The sequence below is a fragment of the Amblyomma maculatum genome, chromosome 10, assembly GCF_055883805.1.
Source record: "Amblyomma maculatum isolate TAMU_Amacu chromosome 10, ASM5588380v1, whole genome shotgun sequence".
NCBI lineage: Eukaryota > Metazoa > Arthropoda > Arachnida > Ixodida > Ixodidae > Amblyomma > Amblyomma maculatum.
In genome coordinates this window covers 13,515,290-13,533,621 of record NC_139353.1, presented here as the reverse complement: position 1 = coordinate 13,533,621, position 18,332 = coordinate 13,515,290, and the positions used below count along the sequence as shown (strand labels likewise).

The 18,332-nt window shown below is 47.8% G+C and overlaps 1 protein-coding gene across 2 annotated transcripts in view; it reads left to right on the top strand.

Annotated features, from left to right (window-relative positions):
• Nucleotides 1-18,332, top strand: part of LOC146175637 (ribosomal protein S6 kinase alpha-5-like) — a 254,621-nt gene that overhangs the window by 124,760 nt on the left and 111,529 nt on the right. The window contains exon 1 of one of the 2 annotated variants that reach the window (XM_084582032.1): nt 5,312-6,020. The exons of the other annotated variant lie outside the window; for it this stretch is intronic. Coding sequence (XP_084438158.1) covers nt 5,957-6,020 — 64 coding nt within the window. The 5' untranslated portion in view covers nt 5,312-5,956. Of the gene's footprint in view, nt 1-5,311; nt 6,021-18,332 lie in introns of those variants that run through there. 2 annotated transcript variants of the gene reach the window in all.

Here is an 18,332-nt window from a genome sequence, read left to right as displayed (position 1 = left end):
GGCGTGAAAGTGAGCTATAAATATAAGAACAACGCCACGAGCGACACTTGTTCACATTAAGATTCACACTTTCACAAAGGCTAGTCTTGCATGCTGTTCGAGTCTATAGCTGGTAACTCGACCGCACTGAGAAGCAAGCGAAGACAGTCGACGCGCTTCCGCCGAAAATGTGAACATCGAACAAGATGTGGGTTTGGGAGTAGCCGACGCGCCAGAATTCCTGTCAACAACACCAACAACAAGCACCGGAATGCTTCTTTCGTTCAATGTTTCGCCCCTGCACTGTGTACGGCGCACCTACACGGGATGGCGACTTCGTCAGAATAGGTGCCTGTTACTGCCATTGGCGAGTCGATAACTTGAATGCAAGATTCCAGTGAAATGAACGAGGGAAACGCGTTTCAGTCATTCCTTTTTTATTTTTATTTTTAAGTGGTGTCAGCAACACATGAGGCACCCATGTAGCCGGAATAATAGATTATGATCAAAACACGCATGGGCTGATATGCAATTTTAAGATATCAGATAGCAATTACCGCTGCCAACAATACATTCGTTTCCTTCTTTTGATTAATATTTTCTTGATAAACCACTACCGCCATTATTCAGAATGCAGGGGAATTGACCCAGCGTAAAAGAGGGCTCATTAATGGGTGTAACCCAACGAAGCGAAGATCCACTTTTTTTCTCGACTTTATTCCCAGGGCTGCGACTGTGATGCCCGTACTTCGGTGCCTGTGGAACAGGCGGCGACACGGGGTACGGTATATTGTACGAACTTTCCTAATGGGAGACGAAAAAGGTGATTCCAGTTTATCAAGCAAGGCATCGGTGATTCAGCTGCAACGTCTCCATGATTCAGCACGCTGGGTGGGATACTGGGTTAGATAAGGAGTTTTTAGTCACGTAGCCTCCCATGGTCTTTTTTTTTTTTTTTTTTTTTTTTTTTTCACTATTCTTTCCCCATGTCTGGCACAGGCGTTTCGTGTACTATCAGAATGGCTTCTTTATCACCCCTCCTATACTTCGTCTTACAAGCTGTTTGCAGCACTGTGAAGGGCAGGGGTGACCCGGTTCAATCAGAATCATGCGCACTACAATAGGTAATTGAGCTCCTATCTACCCTTGCACACCAAGTTGGTAGGAAGAACAGCAGGGCCGCAATTATCTATTATAGTCCGCAGGGTTGAAATGCGCTTAGGAGCACAAGTACCGATTGTATTGTCCATGACCCTGAATAAACCAGGGCTCCATTGCCTTTGGCAGTGCGGCAAACCTCTTGTGAGGCAAAGTCTCAGTTCTTATATGTGGGATATGACTAGTGCGTGACCTCTTTTTGTGGTATTTTGCTTTTCCTTTTTTGAGCTGTCAGATGACTCACTTTAACCAGTAGTTATTGCTTTCTGGAAATCTTTTGCAAACCAGTCGTGCTTTAGCTGTAGCTCTGGGGAACTCTGATAGAGGGGGGGTTCGAAGGAATACGGAGTGTATCGCGTTTACTCGATTACTGGATGCACTGCAGCAGCGAGAGGCCGCGGCTCAGCTATGCCAGCTTATTTTTGCTTTGATTTTCTCTGGAGCAACGCTATAGTAAACATTTTTGTGCTTTGTAATAAATCAGAAAACACCTGCGTTTCTAAAATCCTAATACGCGCTGCGAACTTCGTCGAGTCGTGGAGCTACGTCCACAGCCGCCATAATCGCCTATAGTGGGAAACATTTGTCGCACTGATGAAATAGTTGCAAGGCTTCTGTTGAGTCGGAAGTAATTCGCCTGTCAAGCGATTGCTGCTGAAAAATATTTCTGTCGCGGCTTCTTCAAGATTTGCGTCAGTAATAACTGTTGTCTGTCTTCAATGCTGCTTGAGAAATCAGTCGGGATGAAGGGCGGACAGTAAAACGTTATTGTTTCATTGTATTCTGCCCTTTTTTTCAGCCTATAAACGATGATTTCGTTTTTCTCGTGTAGGCAGTCAAACGCGACGGAGTATGATCTGAAGAGAAGTATCATCACTCCGATGTGAGATAAACTTCCGAAGTGTTACACTAGTCAGACGTACAGCTAAGCAACTACGACGCCGGCGCAAGATCATGAAGACTGACTACAATGTTGTACTCAGTCTTCATGATTTGCGCTTTTGTCTGATGTGACCGGTTGGCGGAAGGAAACCACTGAAAGTAAGTGGTATATCTTCCGGGAGGATGCATTTTCGAATGCAAAATGCAGAACAGAACAGAGAGAGAGCGCGCCTGCAATTAAATGATCAGGGGAAACCGGTGTGTTAATTATCTTCTATGCAACCTGTCTCCTTGCGTAACTGAGTACGGCGTAGCTGCCTTGTCCATAGATTGTTTTACTTTATTTGAAATGAAATATGTACTTTAATGACACTTAAATAGCAGTTTGTTTTCGTCACACCTTATGTCCGCCAGGCATGAAGTAACGCATAAATTAATGCGAACGATGAGCTAGCGAAGCTCTCATTTTTGCCGCAACGTTCATCTGCGTCTTATGAGACGCGCATTGAAACGCAGCTGGCTTTCGCGGCTTTCCAAAACAATTCAAACTAAAAATTCCCATCCCGCAATTCGAGCCACGTTGCCTTCACGGCTTTCATGCCTTCTTCGTGTCCTTCTTCAGTTGCCTGTCATTTGAATGCATTAAAGCGTTCCGCTAACAATTTTATCGAACGAGAAAGAAGAACCTTGACATTCTCTCTTCCTCCATCGTATATTTCTTGCCCATTCTCCCTGCCTGGCTCGCTATTAGGCGCCGAATTTCGGAGCTTCCGCTGTCCGCAATGAGCGATCGGTCGGCGCGCGCGAAATACACTTTCGTCGAAGTACCAGCCGCCAGCGGTTATGAAGTGAACGCGGCTTTCTCGGATTCCTAGAGTCATAACGTTCTCCCTCGCTCTCTCTATTTTTTTTATTAATCTTACTTAGCATACATATATGTATATATACCGTAGCTCGATCCTTCTTTGCACAATGGGTTCTCTGGCACGTTATAGTGAGCTGCAGGATATTGTTTATCCGGCGCGCCTTACTAAACGCTTTTTTTGGTGCGAAGTTTCCGGCGGTGTATGCGAAAGCGAAAAGGCAGTAATAGTCGAGAGGGAAGGGAAGGCTCTTTGTTCTGCGAGCAGAGGCTATACACTGCGTGTTTCATGCTATTGTATATGGTGGAAGGTGCGGCAGCTTTGTGCTGTGCGGTGAAGGTCGTGGAAAAGGATCCAGTTACGTCTTTGCGCCTGGAGTGAGGTTAATATTTGGGTTATATATATTCTCGAGTAAGTGTACTAGCGATGTTCAACGAAGATCTAAGTATTATATAAATCGACGCCATCAAGAACGCACGCAAGAAATGACCTCTAAACCGATTGCCTGTTGACCGTAAATGTGGAATGTGGACGAAGTGGTGTACTTGTTTGGTAATGAGAAGTTTATAAGTCCGGCTGACTTTACCTTTTACACTTTCTCTCTCTCTCTCTCTCTCTCTCTCTCTCTCTCTCTCTCTCTCTCTCTCTCTCTCTCTCTCTCTCTCTCTCTCTCTCTCTCTCTCTCTCTCTCTCTCTCTCTCTCTCTCTCTCTCTCTCTCTTTCAGTATTTCTTTTTATCCACACCAACTCCTGTTTTCTCAAGAGAGGGAATTATACCGACTTCGCTCGCATGATAAAGCGTGTGGTTGACATTTTGTGAAAGCCGCAGCTGTTCCTTCTTCAATTTCAGCAAATATTTTGTTGTCGCGGTTTCAGGAAGCTTGGCTTCATGCTGATTTAGAAACAAAGAAGAATGTGCAGTTTGTTTCTCCCTTTATTTATGTTACTGCTTTCTGGGTTCAGAAACGAACTTTCGCAAAGCCTCAAGACTCATGATCGCTGGATGCATTTGTTTTTGTTTTTTTTATTCAATATATACTTTATTTATAGGTATGCTTGCTGTTCGGAGTGTTAAAAATAATTCGTGCACCGATATTAAATAAAAACAAATCACTTTCTGCTTGTTGATTCATTTCCTTTTTTTTTGCCGCAGCCCTTCCATTTATCGCTTTAGCGGCATATTTACACGAATATTTCGATTGGTAAAAAAAAATTTCATATCGTTCGCCCTTCGAAATTAGGATTGTTCGTTTGCTTTTCATACTTCGGTCCGCTATTCATTCGTTCTGAATGAAAGCTATATCTTATTTTCCTCCCCTTCGTGTTACGCAGTGAACAATACGTCAGTTATTGATAATGAACAACCACTTTCAAAATTACAGCGCGTGTTCACAATAGACACCCAATGTCCACCTGCTAAAACAGTGTCTCATTAACACTTCTTTTTGGCCGAGTTGGTTCATTTTGACTATATAGGAAAATGGGAAACAGCGCTAACACACACAACCACAAAGGATAGACGACCGACGAGACACATACGCTTGTGTCTCGTCGGTCGTCTATCCTTTGTAGTTCTGTGTGTTAGCGCTTTCAAATTTTCATAGCCCAATGGTGTAGATTAAGAAATGGCCCTTTGGTCTCGGAAAAGCACCTGGAGAAATTATACAAAGGCTTGCTAGCCAGTGGCCCAGGTTTCAAGTTGTCAGCTCCACATCGAAGCTTCTGAAGGCTAGAAGTTCACTCTAAAAGAAAAGGTGAAAAGTAGGATACAAACGAAGAGCCATTGTGAAAGGAGCAAAATGATTGCGCCATTACTGTTCTCCGGAACGGAAAAGCAATTCCAACGGGATGCGGAGCGCGAAGCGCAGACGGCGAGAAAAAGGCAGATGAAAGGGAGCGAAAAAAAAAAAAAAAAAACGAAGGGGGAGAAGGGAAGCTCAAGTCGCGCCGCCTGTCGCGGAGTGGGGAAACCATTGGGATTCTCGTACGCCTCCATCGTAGCCTGCGAGATCGGTTATGGCCGTGGTGTGACCATCTCGGAGGCTATGCTTTTCTCTTTGAAGGTTTGGGAAAGAGAAGAAAATGCTGTCGCGAAGTCTTTTTTTTTTTTTTTTTTTTTTTTCTGCTTTAGTAGAGGCAGAACGGCCGGCGAAGCCAGCATACGGTTAACGTCGGCAGCGCTTTGGGTCGCGGCGACGAGGGACGTGCAACGGTGGCGTTTCGGAGGCAACCGCGGCAGCTCTCTTCCATCCTTGTCGGCGGCCGAGCGGCAAGGTCGTTGGCTCCGCGGCAGCCACAGACTCTCTCTTCGTCGCTCCTCTCCCCTGCTCGGTTCTCTCTTCCTCTCGTCTCAGTCCTTTCTCACCTGCCTCCTCCTCTCCAAGCACGTGTCCTCCTCTCAGCGACGTCGACGCGAGGCACGAGCAGCTCAGCAGTTGCAGTTACTCGCCGACCTACCCAGCGAGCAGCTGGTCAGCTGCGTGATGCGTGGCATTTTCGAAACGCTCGCTCCTGCCGTCGTCGCCGGCTCCTTGTCGCTGTCCTGTCTTTTGCGCGGCGTTTTTTCATCGCGGCCGGATACTGTCACTTCCGCGGGACTCTTCTTCCGGTGTTGAGTGTGGAACTACTTACCTTTGGGACTCAAACCGCACTGAAGAAGAAAGAAGTCGTGTGACTGATTGTTCGTCGCTCGTCGTACTTTTGCGTTTTTCTTCTCAAAAGTCGGATCGTGGAATCCATTCCTGGGACGTTGACTACTTTTTTTGTTGTTGTTGAAGACTGTGATTGTGGTGGTGAGCCGTAGTTGTCAGCTGAAGCTAGCGCAGTTGTTCGTCACTGCCGTGTGCATTGCGGCTTTTTTTTTTTTTTTCGGATACAGTGGAGTAGTGCTGACCCCTGCATCCTCTCTCGAGACCGAGTGAACGTAGTTGCTCTAGCGTGTGTGTGGTGAATCTTCGTCCGTTCCTCGCTGGCTGTCACCGGTTGCCCGCCGTGCCCAGCGCCTTTTGCGTGGTCTCGTTTGGTGGTGCTTGCTTAAGATTCTGTCCCGTTCGAGATCGGCCGCCCGTTCAGGAATGCGTTTCGAAGGAGCTCCCTGGAGTGACCGCTGCTCTAGCTACGTGCTCCGCAAGGACCCCGGTGAGTTTCTCTATATCTTATATGTTTTTATTCTTTCATTTTTTTTTCGACTGCAGCTTTACCTTCACCATACCGTACGACTTACCCGTGCAATATACCCACTTGACACGTTGCCAGTAGTAGCAGTACGATATGCGTCGCTGTAGCGCGCTGTTGTGAAATTTGTATGCATTCGCCGGAACTTTGTAAGTTCTCTTTCTTTTTTTCTTTTTTTTTTTTTGCGACAAGGCAAACGTAGGGAGGTTGTTAGGCCGCGTCTGGCATGTTTACTTACTGCATTTAGGACTGTCATGTTGACAGAAGGGATGACGCACCGGTTGCATCAAGACGCAGGCTGAGCATAACAGGAAGCCGAATTACGATTACAAAAAGAAAATAAAAGGTCGGTGACGCGGTTAAAGAGAGGACAAACCCCACTGCGAAAAACAAGAGTTGTTTGTTGGATGCTTACGCAAAATGTAGTTTGTGGAAACGCACTTTATGAAGTTCGGGGCTATTTAAAACCGCCATTTCCAAACATCTGCTTGTGGCGGCAAAATTGTGACGGGGGCTTCCCGTGTAAGCGCCTACGGCAATGACCTGCACGGTCTTGTTTTCCTGACACTGATATCCCGTCAGTTGCGAATGCCTGTGCCCTGACAAAGGCAAGCCAGTAATTGATCGATAAAGCGTGACTTGCATGGGCGTCGGCACGGGGATCCCCAAACCACAACAGCTCTTGCTCCCCTCCTTCCGAGTCGCCTCCGCCACTCGTGCTTCCTTATTTTCCCGATGACATCCGTGACAGGAAAGTTTCTCCAGCCCTCATCCCAAGAAGACATCTTGCGGATGTCCATGCCATTGTATTGGAGCGGGCTTGCCAAGAGGTTGCTGCCTGCTGGTCAATAATGTGACGGTGCATATTTCGAATTAGAAAACCTCACGCGGTTTACGCGGTCGACTTCCTTGTTGGCTGCGAAATATATGTCACAATACCGGGCGCACTGAGCTTCCGCGACTTGCTGGTCAATTCACACGCCACCAGCGCTATTCGAATATGTCGGCATCATTTTGTAGAAAATATTCTCAACACCTCAGGAATAGGTATGCATCTTACTCCGGACGGCGTTAACGGTCGTTGCGAGCTCTAATGAAATAGTTATTATTATCGTGTCCCTTTCAAGCTTTTACTTGCTTACTGCCGTCACGAAACTTCTTAATGTGCGCGTTACTCATTTACAATAAATAGTAATCATGCTTATGCTCATTAATCAACAGGACAGCACTAACTGCAGAAGGTAAGCAAGGAAAACGCATTGCCTACGTCTTCTCATTTCTGAGCTATCGCCATGTCGCTTAGTTCTCGGCTTTGACCACAGGAAGTTCATTTAGCGGACAGAGGGGCAACTTAATAACGTATTGAGTTACAGATACGTAAGCGAAGGTGTGCGAGAAGCAAAAACAAAAAAAAAAACGGAAACAACCGGCTAAAGAAAGAAACGTAGTAGTACATTCTATCGCCGTCGCGCTTCGGACACCGACGAGAGCGCCACGACGGGACTGCACTGTTCTGCTGTCAATGTCGTTCGGCGACCTCTCTACGGTGCGAAAGTGCGTTGCCCGACTTTTTCAGCGACCGCTCCTCCGTCCCGCCCTCGCCTTCAGCTCTCCCTCTCTGCTCTCGCAGGGCTACGACCCGTCTTTTGCACCCTCTCCTCTGCTGCGCTTTCTGTTCTTGGAAAGAAAGAAGGAAGGCCAGAAAAAAGCAGAAAACGGCCTTCTTTTTCCTCCCTTTGTTTTCCCGCTCATTGACTCCGATTTCAGTGCTCGGCACTTTCGCAACTCCCCGTTCCCCCTTGGGTAGCCGCTCTTCTTTTTGCGTTTATTTCTCTGGCTTTTCCTCGCTTTGTTCTTTTCCCAACCTTAAGTCTCGGTGTTTCATCCAGACAGCGTCTGTTAGAAGGAGAAAGCTAAGGATCTAGGATCAATGAAAACTGCTGCTACTGCGGCGGTTCTCGAAAACAATACCAGTTTCGTGTCGCAACATGTCGGAATTGAGTGGCGGCGACGTTCCTTTCGGGGAAATACCGCCGGCGCCGGCGAGCGGTTTTCTGGGAGCTTCGCGGGCGCGTAGCGGTAGATAAGTGCAAGGTCGCGACCTTCGATCGAAGAGTGAGGTGCCGCTCCGTTGGCGACTTCCGTGGTGGGTTCATTTTCCTGGCAAGGAAAGAAACAATTAGCTTAGCGAGGCTTGCATGAATCAGGGCAACCTGTAGTTCCTTTCTTTTGGCCATTAGGTCTGCATTTTACCGTAGAGGGACCCTCAGACCGGGTAAATGGGAGAGGCCTTCGCGCTCTATTGGGTATAGTCCGACTGATGATGATCCTCAGGTTGCGCTTTTCCTCTGCTCCCTAACCTCTCAAACCTCCAGCTAGCTCCAACTCAACCTCACCACTTGGTTAGCAATTAGGTTAACTCACCAAGTTATTTAATCTTCGCTGCTGACGCGGCAGTTTGCGCTGTAGAATCGGGGCTGCACATCGCTAGACCAATCCTATGAGAGCTTTCCTGCAAAGAAAAAAAGAATCGACTGCCCTTCCGTTGCGTCGCTTGCACATCCTAGCAGTTGCGCTGGTTAACTTTACCTGCAGTGTGCCGTCGGCTTGATCGATCATGACAAATGACTAAGTTTAGAGCGTATTTCTTTTTTTTTTCGTTGATGTCCGACCGTTTCCTTAGCCGACTTTCGAATAAAATGCCATAGAACCACGAGAGTCGCGAACTACTCTTTTTCCGGGAAACGTAAACCTCTGGTTCATGACCACGGTTCGCAACTCTTCTTGATAAGGGTTTCCTTCCTTGCTTGTTTCCGCCCGGCCGCTTTAAAACGTGCAGCATCGGTGACGGCTTGACACCGGGGCAGCAAGAGCAAACCATGCACTGTAGAGGTTTCCAGCGCGTCCGTCCAAGCGAGTGAACCGCGGGCGGCCTTACGGTACAGGTAGCGGGCCGCGCACGCAGTCAGCAGGAAAGAGGGGCGAAGGAACTCTCTCGCCATGACTGCGGCAACGCGCGCCAGCAGGCCGTTCATACCGCTTCGTCGGGGATGCTTCTGCATGCGCCGTTTCTTCTCCGACAGCAAGCACGCGGCCTTGAATCTTCTTTGCGAGAAAGAGCTGGGCCGTCCGTTCGTTCGTTCCTCGCTAGAAGGGCATCGCTCTTCAGCGGCTGCAGCCGCCGCGCTTTCGTCATCGAGGTTCTGTCCTCTCTTTCTGCAGCTCCCATGATGGGGAAGGGGCCAGCAAGGGTTCTGAACCCGTTGTTCCAACGCGCTGCTCCTATCCTGGCTCGCCCTCTTGTCTCGCTTGCATCAGTGCAAGGCGCTTTTGCTGAGCAAGTCGCGCGCCCAATCCTTTAGCCTCGTTTTCTTGTGTTGTTGGAAAGGACAGATATGTCAGTCAGTTCTGTGGCCGCATCTGGTCACCTTGCCCTTCTTTCGTTTCTTTCTTTTTTTCTTCGTTTCATTCAGCTGTGCTGGTGGGCGCTTTCAAGCAGCGGTTTTTCTATGCGGACCCCAACTTTTGCCTTTTCTTTCCCTCTGTATGTTCCTGTACGTGTCTGTTAGACTTGAATGACTGCATGGTGACGCGTAGGAATACTAAAAAACGGCGCATTTCGCAACCCTGGTACCGTCGGTGCGACAACTGACCCGGACTTTACTTTTTTACTTTTTTTTTACCCTTCAAGTCTCATTCAAGAGCTTTATTTTTATAACCTGTGTTTTTTTTTTTTTTTTCGGACCAACCGGTGTGAGGAAAATTCTTGGTGGGAGGAATCATAAGCATGATGATCATAAGAATGATCATGCATATCGCGTACACAGCTTTCCGACATATACTATGGTGAGGCAGGCCAAAAGTAAATAAAAATAATGTGCCTCTGCCCGCCAGTGGGAAAAGAGTGTTTTGAGTGTTCGCTACAGCCACACGTTAGACAACAAGCATTCCCTCACAAGGTGCATATCAGTTAGCAGGAAAGAGTCACATGACTAACAGCTCCCCTCCTGAATGTTTTAGTCTGGCCATCGTAAACAAGGCTCGGTGTTCAGAAAGCAAGGACTTCGTAGCAAGAGTTCGCGGCGTCGCACGGGTACTAGTAGCCGGTTATATCGTTTGATATGCGTCACAGTCGGAGCGGTTAACTGCCGCTTGCGTACGAGCTACCAGCCCTCCTGCCTGGGAAGTGCGCATAAGTGCCGATTACGAAACACCCGCAGCAGAGAGCACAGATTCGGAGTCACCCAAGGAGTGGACAAAAAAAAAAAAAAAAGAACAAGTGCGGTGTTATGTTTTGACTTTAGCAGTGCGTCTTTCGCTTTTCGCCTCACTGAAATCTGCCGCCGTTTGCTTTCTAGGAATTGCCACAAATGCGGCCTCTAAACTCAGAAGCCAGGTCGTCAAGTGTTTTCCATCGCGTGTTTCAAGGCTTCAGTACCAAGGCCACATCTACGTTAACGAGTTGTTTTCTTTACTCTTGAGCGGTTTTTTTATTTTTTATTATTATTTTTTGCTTGTTGACGACATGCAGGGAAGCTTTCCTACGCCCGGTCTTGTTCTTGAAAAATTATGCCTTGCAAACACAACCACAGTGTTGGATGGCGGTAGATATGTTCATATATTTAAAGAGAAAAACCATAAAAGCTGGAGGATGGCGCGGGGAGCGAGTAACAGTTTTCACCGTCCCGATGCAAGGATTGCGCCACAAAATATGAAAATAAGTACATTTATGTCTCCAGTTTTTGTTCCCCACAAGAGCGGCTAATTCGGATGCGTCCTTGGCAGGGTCGATGACGATGGGCTTAGTGCTTCGCACATTAATAAAATTGGGCTAATTAGCTTTCTCCACCGAATTATCCGGAGATGTCGAAAGCTCCGGCGAGGCCATTGCAGCTTACCCGTATTTATTATCTATTCAGACGGCGGTTTTGATTACTATCCCGCTCGCCTTCCCGCACAGGGCACGGCACCATTGCCCAGGCGATTCGGATGGGTGGGCCGACGGGTTCGAATTTCAAAGCCCCCTATGACTCCAGCCTCTCTCCGAACTATAGACTCAATTCTCCGCCAGGTGTGTCCAAAGGCGCATACTCATGCACCCTATCTCTCTCTCTCTCCGAGCTGTTGGGTCGCTCTGGATTTCGGAAATGCTCTTTACCTCACTCGCTGCGCTCGAAACCGGTGGCCTTTTGTTTCGTGCCTGCTGGCAACCATGGTGAGAAGCCGGGCCCTCGGGGAGTAGAGCTGCCAACTTGTTTACTCCGTCTCTTCCCATTCCTTTCACAACATTGAAAGCCTTTGCGAACGAAGTTCACCACTGAGACCCAGGTTCATGCCCTAAGACGGATCGTGGTTTTTCATCGTCAATGTACCAATGTTTTCTACGAATTCTTTCCACTGCCGTCACCTAATCGCACGGTTAGGGTAAGGTGACCACATAGACCGTCAAAAGCGCGTTGGCCCTGCATTGGTGTCGGGCTGTCCGACCTGTTGAGGTCTGTGCAGCACGGTGGCTCTTCAACTGGCCCGACACTTTTGCAGGCCAGGGCGGCTGCAGTTGATTACTGTCGGCCGTCCCCTCGCGGAAGGTCGCGGTTGCAGTGGCGTTGAAGAGCACGGTAACTGCCGGAACAGGGTTGCGGTGATGAGCGTGACGACACCCCCTCAATGGCGTTTTCAGCGACTGCACTATTCGCGAGTTCCGGAGAGGAAATCGTGCCGAATATTGTCGCGTTTCTCTCTCTCTTTCTCTCTCTCTCCTATCTACCGACGTCCCAGCGCGCACTCCTTCATTAGCGCGAGGCGGCGGCGGCCTTTCCTTGTCATACGCCGTCTGCGTCGTGCGTATTCGTATCTCCGCCGCTTCCACTCTAGCTGCTTGTCGGCGCGTTTTCAAGGCCGGTGGAATCCCCCAGGGTTAGCGCTGTCGTATAGCGCTCCTCTCTCCTTCGTGGCGCGCCTACCTTTATCGATTCACGCTTTGCTCTGGCAAGTCTTCCTGTGCAGTTAATAGTGATTCTTTTTTTTTTCTTTTTTTCGACGCGTTGCTTCTGTATACACGTACATAACTCGACGTTTCAAAATTAGGGTGCACAAATAAAACTTTTTTTTTTTTGCGCTTGATGAACAAATGCTAGATGAGGATTTCGAAGCACCAATTAAAGCATTGAAACAGGCAAAATTCCTCCAAAAGTGTCGTAAAGGAGAACCAGTCGAGAGTTGGCGGAATGTCTTGGCGACGGCATAGCACAATGCAGGTACTCTGCATGACACTGCAACTGCTTGCACCTATAGTCTCGCTCGCTGTGCCAAATGTACTATCCTATGCTTCGTTGCTACACCTTCCTCACATATGCTCGATCATTGCGACATAACTGAGGCTAGAGTGCATCAGCATTGAAGGAGGAGGATAAAGCGGCCGTTGTGTGCACAAGGCGCAGTTGTAGATTGTGTTCTCAATCGATATTCCTTCCCCAATGGCTCTCACCCTCCTTCTCAGTCATGAATCCGTCCGCACCTCTCCAGCTCCATGCGCAAACCTGCACTGAGCGCGGTCATTGGAGGCGTCCCTCAGTAACTGGTGCAAGGCAGTTCTTTTCGTGCCCATACCTGAGAGAGTAATATCGATCGAAAATGGTAATTCATACATCGATTTTCTTCTTGTTTCGTATACTTTCGGTCTGTCGATCGTTTCTGGGTGTTCCCACCGTCACGCACACACAAACCTCAACTTTATCTTCAATCCGCGCGGCTGGTGCGAGGTGTCTCGTTCGATTGGGTCTCCTTGCGTAACCGCCAACGGCCGGCTATGTAGCTCCGCGCTATTGTCTGCCGTGTAATTAAAGAAGCAAATGCAGATGCTACCAGTGTGTGTGTTCTTTATTTCGTGTACTTTATTTTTCATTTTTCCATGACCCTTCTGCAACCAATGTTTTAATGACAACGGTGACGAAACGGCTGTCGCTCCGCCGCTTTTTTCATTTCCTCCTGTATCGTTTTCTCTCTCTCTCTCTTTCTCTGTTAGTTTGGGCGTTCTTCATTTTCAGTGAACATACTGACAAGTAAGGATGTCGACACCTGCTACGGTCTATCATCGAGACGGTGTCGACGGCCCTTCTGCATATAACTTTTTTGCTTCTCTTCTTCTGTTGATCTTTTCAGCCTTAATTTTTGCCTTCGTTTTCTCCGGGACGAGGTTCTGTGCGCGCATTCTGTACGTATAAGATCAAGCTTTCTGTGGTGGCAAGGATAGGCAGGTTGTTGATCCGGCATCTCGCTTAACGTGTGTGGATAGACGCCTCTAATGCTCGACCTTCGGCGAAATAAAGGTCTCCCCTCGTATATTTCCTCGGCGAAAGTGCGAAGACCTTCGCTTTTTTCCTCCTGTAGCTGTTGGTTCTTACCAGTTTTTCGTGTTTTTCGTTTTCCTTGCTCTCTTTACAAGCAGCTGAGTGTCGCTCGTCTGAACGAGCTTCCTTTTTTCTGCCTACTCCCTGGCCCATTCATCTGCCCTGTTTTTGTGCGACACGATCGTCAACCCCGCGGGTCAGGGGCCGGCCCGGGGCGCTAGTCGGCTTCCCTGGAATTCCCAGTGAAATATGAGAGAGTGACACGTCCTACAATGTACTATTCCCTTCCACACGTTCTTTTTTCTCTCTTCTTCTTTTCATTTCTCCTGCTGTATGCCCTGAAATGACCTTTTAGTATTTCCGTTATGGCGAATAGATGAAGATGTACACGTATGGCGTAGCGCCAGTGAGAAAAAATCACCAATTAAAAGTCATCTATCGTAGTTGGTTCGCTTATTTTTATTTACCTATTTATTATAGTTCAGTTTTGCGCGGTGCAGTAAACTGTTGTGCGCCTTTCTTTCAGTGAGACCACGCACATATATTTTAGTCGCTGTAACGGTTATGACTCCCGTCCCTCCCGATAAGAGTTTGTTGGGCAGTACCGCTATCCAGAACAGAACACTTAATTCAGTCGCGCGCATAAACACTGAATTTGCTCAAATTAGCCTAAATTAGAATCGTATGTGCAGAAATAAACCACGCGAATAAATTTAACTTCAGCTAAATTTAGTGATCAGCGTCACGCCCTGGGAGGATGTGCAAGATATCAGTGCAATACCACTTATGGGACACTGCATTATTCCTGAAGGCTCCCGTTAAGAAGCGGTCCTCCAGCCAATAGCGTTGAATGCTTCTCATGACGTCACGGATAGTCCCCTTGGACCAGCTAGCGTGATATCGTAGGCTGTAGAAGATAAAGGGGCGTTATCCATGCAATGCTAAATCGGAATAATCGCAATCTCATGAAAGTCGGCTCACACCATTGTCTGAAGTGACCCATTTTAGGGGTATATCATGCTGCTTTGAGTGATCTTAGTAGTTGTAGTAATATATTGTTAGCAGCTGCAGTAATGACAGCCGTGATTCGTGTTTTTTTTTTTTTTTTTTTTTTTTTTTTTTTTTACGTCTCGATGCATCCATTTATTTCTACAGGGCTTGCCGTTTGTTAGCTTAGTTAGTTTAGCGGGGTTTATTGGCACATAGGCTACTAAGGCCATCATTGAATAACCAACTCGCCCAGCAACATACCCTGTCCAAGCGCGAGGTTTAGTCTGTTATGCGTGTGATGGGTCTAAAAAGTTGGTTAAAAAATTAATAACTCATTTAAAAACTTTCGTTTTTTTTTTTTTTAGGAATGAAACAACACATGATGTATTGACAAGTGAGTCATTTCCCAGAAGTAGGCGAGGATGAAAAGAAATCTGTTCATTGAAAAATTGTGGGAAGTGTTGTTTTCTCATCTTGTCCACATTTTTTCATGAGCCTAAAATGTGGATTATTGTCATCTCTTTTCCACACAGTCCACATGCCGTTTGTGAAAAAGAAAAGCACGAGAGAACGGGGTCACATATTTCCAATTCTAATTAGCATAGATGATCATCCGAAGGTCCGGTCGTTATCTCATCGGGGAACGAAGTCGACGAACTCCTAGTCGTCTCTTCAGCGGACGCTTTACGCAACGCGCCGGCGGTTGCATCATTGCTCGATGAGAGCACGGGCGCTATCGCTGGCAGTCCAACAGCGTGTACGCCGCAGCGAGCGTTCGCTTCGGGCGATGACCGTTCACAGTAGTAACCCGATGACCTTGCACACGACCGATAGGGGAGGTGGGAAGAATCTTAATTGTGAAACTCTCGTCGCTTCAACGGGCTGCCGCTTTTAGCACGCATGCAGTTCACATTCCTAAACTAAACGAAAAAAAAAAAAAAACCCTACCCGAATAGTGGCTTTTTTTTTTCTTTTTTTTTTAAATCTTCTTCGACGTTTCAGTGCCGGTCGCACCTTAGAAAACGAACAAACAAACTACGTTTTATTGGAGGATTTCTACGTTGCTCCAGGAGCTCCGCAGATCCAGCCATGGGAGGAGTACATGTCCTTCCCAAGTTTTCGCCGAAAGTCGTATGCATCGGGATAACTTTATCCTTGCTAATCTTCCACGTTATACGTTGTCTTTGAAAAGTTAAAGGGTTTATTTTTCTTTTAGATCCACGTTCGTAGAGATTTGGCACGAGCACACGTGACGTAAAAGGACGTTCAAGTTCTTATGCACGCTCTGCGACCTCGCAGTCTCGACGCCGTGGCCTACCCACACGCAGCGACGTCTTGCTAGCAGCAGCTGTTTGAGCCGTCCGACCTCGCCAGAATATCGCGCACACCTGTACTTGTGCCAGAATCGATGACGTTGCAACGCCTGTGACGAACTCTCACAGCGAGGGGCTCTCCCAGCAAAACAGCTTCGTTCTTTTTTTTTTTTTTTTCTAATTCTCACGCTTCTGTGAAACGTGTGATCGCGTTGATTACTCGACAGTTTCGAGCTGTGTGCAATTCGAGTATTCTGTATCACGTGTGCGACTGTGGAAACAAGGCAGCGTGCCTCATTTATCCCTACAAGGGCGTTTATTGTTAAAGGGTGCGCTTTTTTTTTTTTTTATGTCGCTGTCGTCGATTTCTTCTAAAGTGTCTATGGGCAAAAACATATTTTCTGTCCGCGTTTCTTCTTGCTAGGAAGAAAACAAAAGAGAAATAGCAGAGAACAGCACGAGCGGCTCACACTTTTTAATCCTACTGGCCTCTAGTTTGCCGTTTTATGTGTGTGTTCTGTAGGTAAAAGAATAAAGAAATGATGAAGCCAAGTGCATCAAAATTGACAAGCACGCTATGCACTAATTCATCGCATGAAGAGCGTTCAGTAGGGGAGCCAAGTTCATCCGATTCTCGGAAAGACTTCTGCGCCATATCATCTTGAGCAATGGAAGACTAGATGCGTAGCTCCCCGCGTTTGTTGCTTGCCGTCTTGTGAGTCTTCTTCACAATCCTTTGTTATGTTCTAGTTCTCCTCCGATATAATCCACGGAGGAGATTTTCAGCGTACGGATTATTTTCTTCCGGGAACGATGAACACGACGAGGCAGTGCAGATTACAGACCGGGTGTAGTTTATGAACCTTTCTCTGCTTGCGAGCGGATCAGCGTTCTTTTCCTCGGCAGTACATTTGGGTTTTTTTTTTTCTCGTCCGCCCCAGTTGTGTGGCCCGGTGAACTCATCGTTGTGATAAGCGCTATTTCCCAGAAAAACGAATGGGCATGGGGGTAGCACATGAAAGATATGTGAGGATCTCTTTCCGGTTCATCGCAACCAGCCTTAGTGGACTTCCAGAAGTTGTAAGCCAGATAGGATGCGCCGTTTTGTCCACTCTCCCGCGGAAGATACCGATTTAAATAATAGATTTTGAAGCATTCTTAGCAATTATCGTGAAAACGTCTCTCGGTTGTGTATGCGACTTGTTTTTTAAGTGTCTTTCGCGTGAGGGCGTCATCAGCCCACCCTCCCTGGCATAAATATGGCGTGAAAGGCGTCTGTGTGGTGTGCGACACTGAAGCGCTGCAGACGGCCGGGACTTTTCCGGAGCCCTCCACTGCACCACCCTTTCTCCCTCCCTCTAAGGCGCGGTTGAGGCGCACCGCCAAGAAGTGAGCCCCGCCGGGGTGGTGCAGTGGTAAGACGCCCGACTACTGTGCCGGAGTACCCGGGTTCGAACCCGACCTCGGCGGCTGTGTTTCGATGGAGGCGAAACGAAGAGGCGTCGTGTGCTGTGCGATGTCAGCGCACGTTAAAGATCCCCAGGTGGTCGCAATTACTCCGTAGCCCTCCACTACGGCTCCTCTTTCTCTCTTTCCACTTTCACTCCCACCTTCCTCCCTTCCCTTACGGCGCGGTTGCGGTGTCCACAGAAAACAAGTGAGACAGTTACCGTGCCTTTCCCTTCCTATAAATAAATCAGTGACCAAGAAGTGAAGTAGTTGCTACGCCTTTCTTTGCCTTGATCAAGCGCGATTGACAGTTCTTTCTTATCCGCGTTTGCGCTAACATTACAGAGTTTCCAAAACTTAACGAACGTGCGTGTGAAGTCGAAGGCAGCGAAGGGCAGACCTCAAAGATACAGTTTCGCGTTCCCTAGAGGCGTATAAACACACGCGCGGCTTCTTCGAGAAGGCGACACACCCTGCTTTGCGTTATTCTTTCGGGGAAAGCCGCGACCTTGCTGCTATTCCGGACTCGGAGAGGCGGCGCGGCCGTTGTCGGTTGCCCTCTCCCACCGCTCTCCTCCGCTGGCGGCGCGAAACAGATATCGGATTCGTTTTTCGAGAGCACGCTGCAAATGCTTCGCTTCGGTCAAGCCATGCCATTTCGCGGAGCACGGGTCGCGTGCGTTACCGCGGCCGCGGATGCAAAGGGCAGTTCCGGAAAAACATTTTTCGACTCCCTAGGTTATAGATCGCGTTGCATTCCTTGGGCCTCTCTCGTCAGGAGGTTGTGATAAATTAGGTTCGGGATTAATTAACAACATAATGCTTCCCAATACGCAAAGGAAATTTACGGGGGACTTTAGCGACTGAAGTAGTGATGTCTACGCAACGTCTAGAAACATCTAAGTTTAGATAACTAATTAGTCATTAATTAGTCCTTAACTGCTAATTTGCCATTAACCACACATTAATTAATATTCACATGGTTAATAATTAGTGATTGATCATTGATTGGCATATGGCCATATAAGGCACGCATTCGCGTATGCTGTGGTGATGCTCTGGGATTGGTCGATACCTCCATGACGTCATCCCGTCTCGACCAATCAGAGCCGCCGCAAAAGCGGGATACATTTTGTCCACGACAACGATGAGTCATTAAAGGCTTTCGCCTTAAA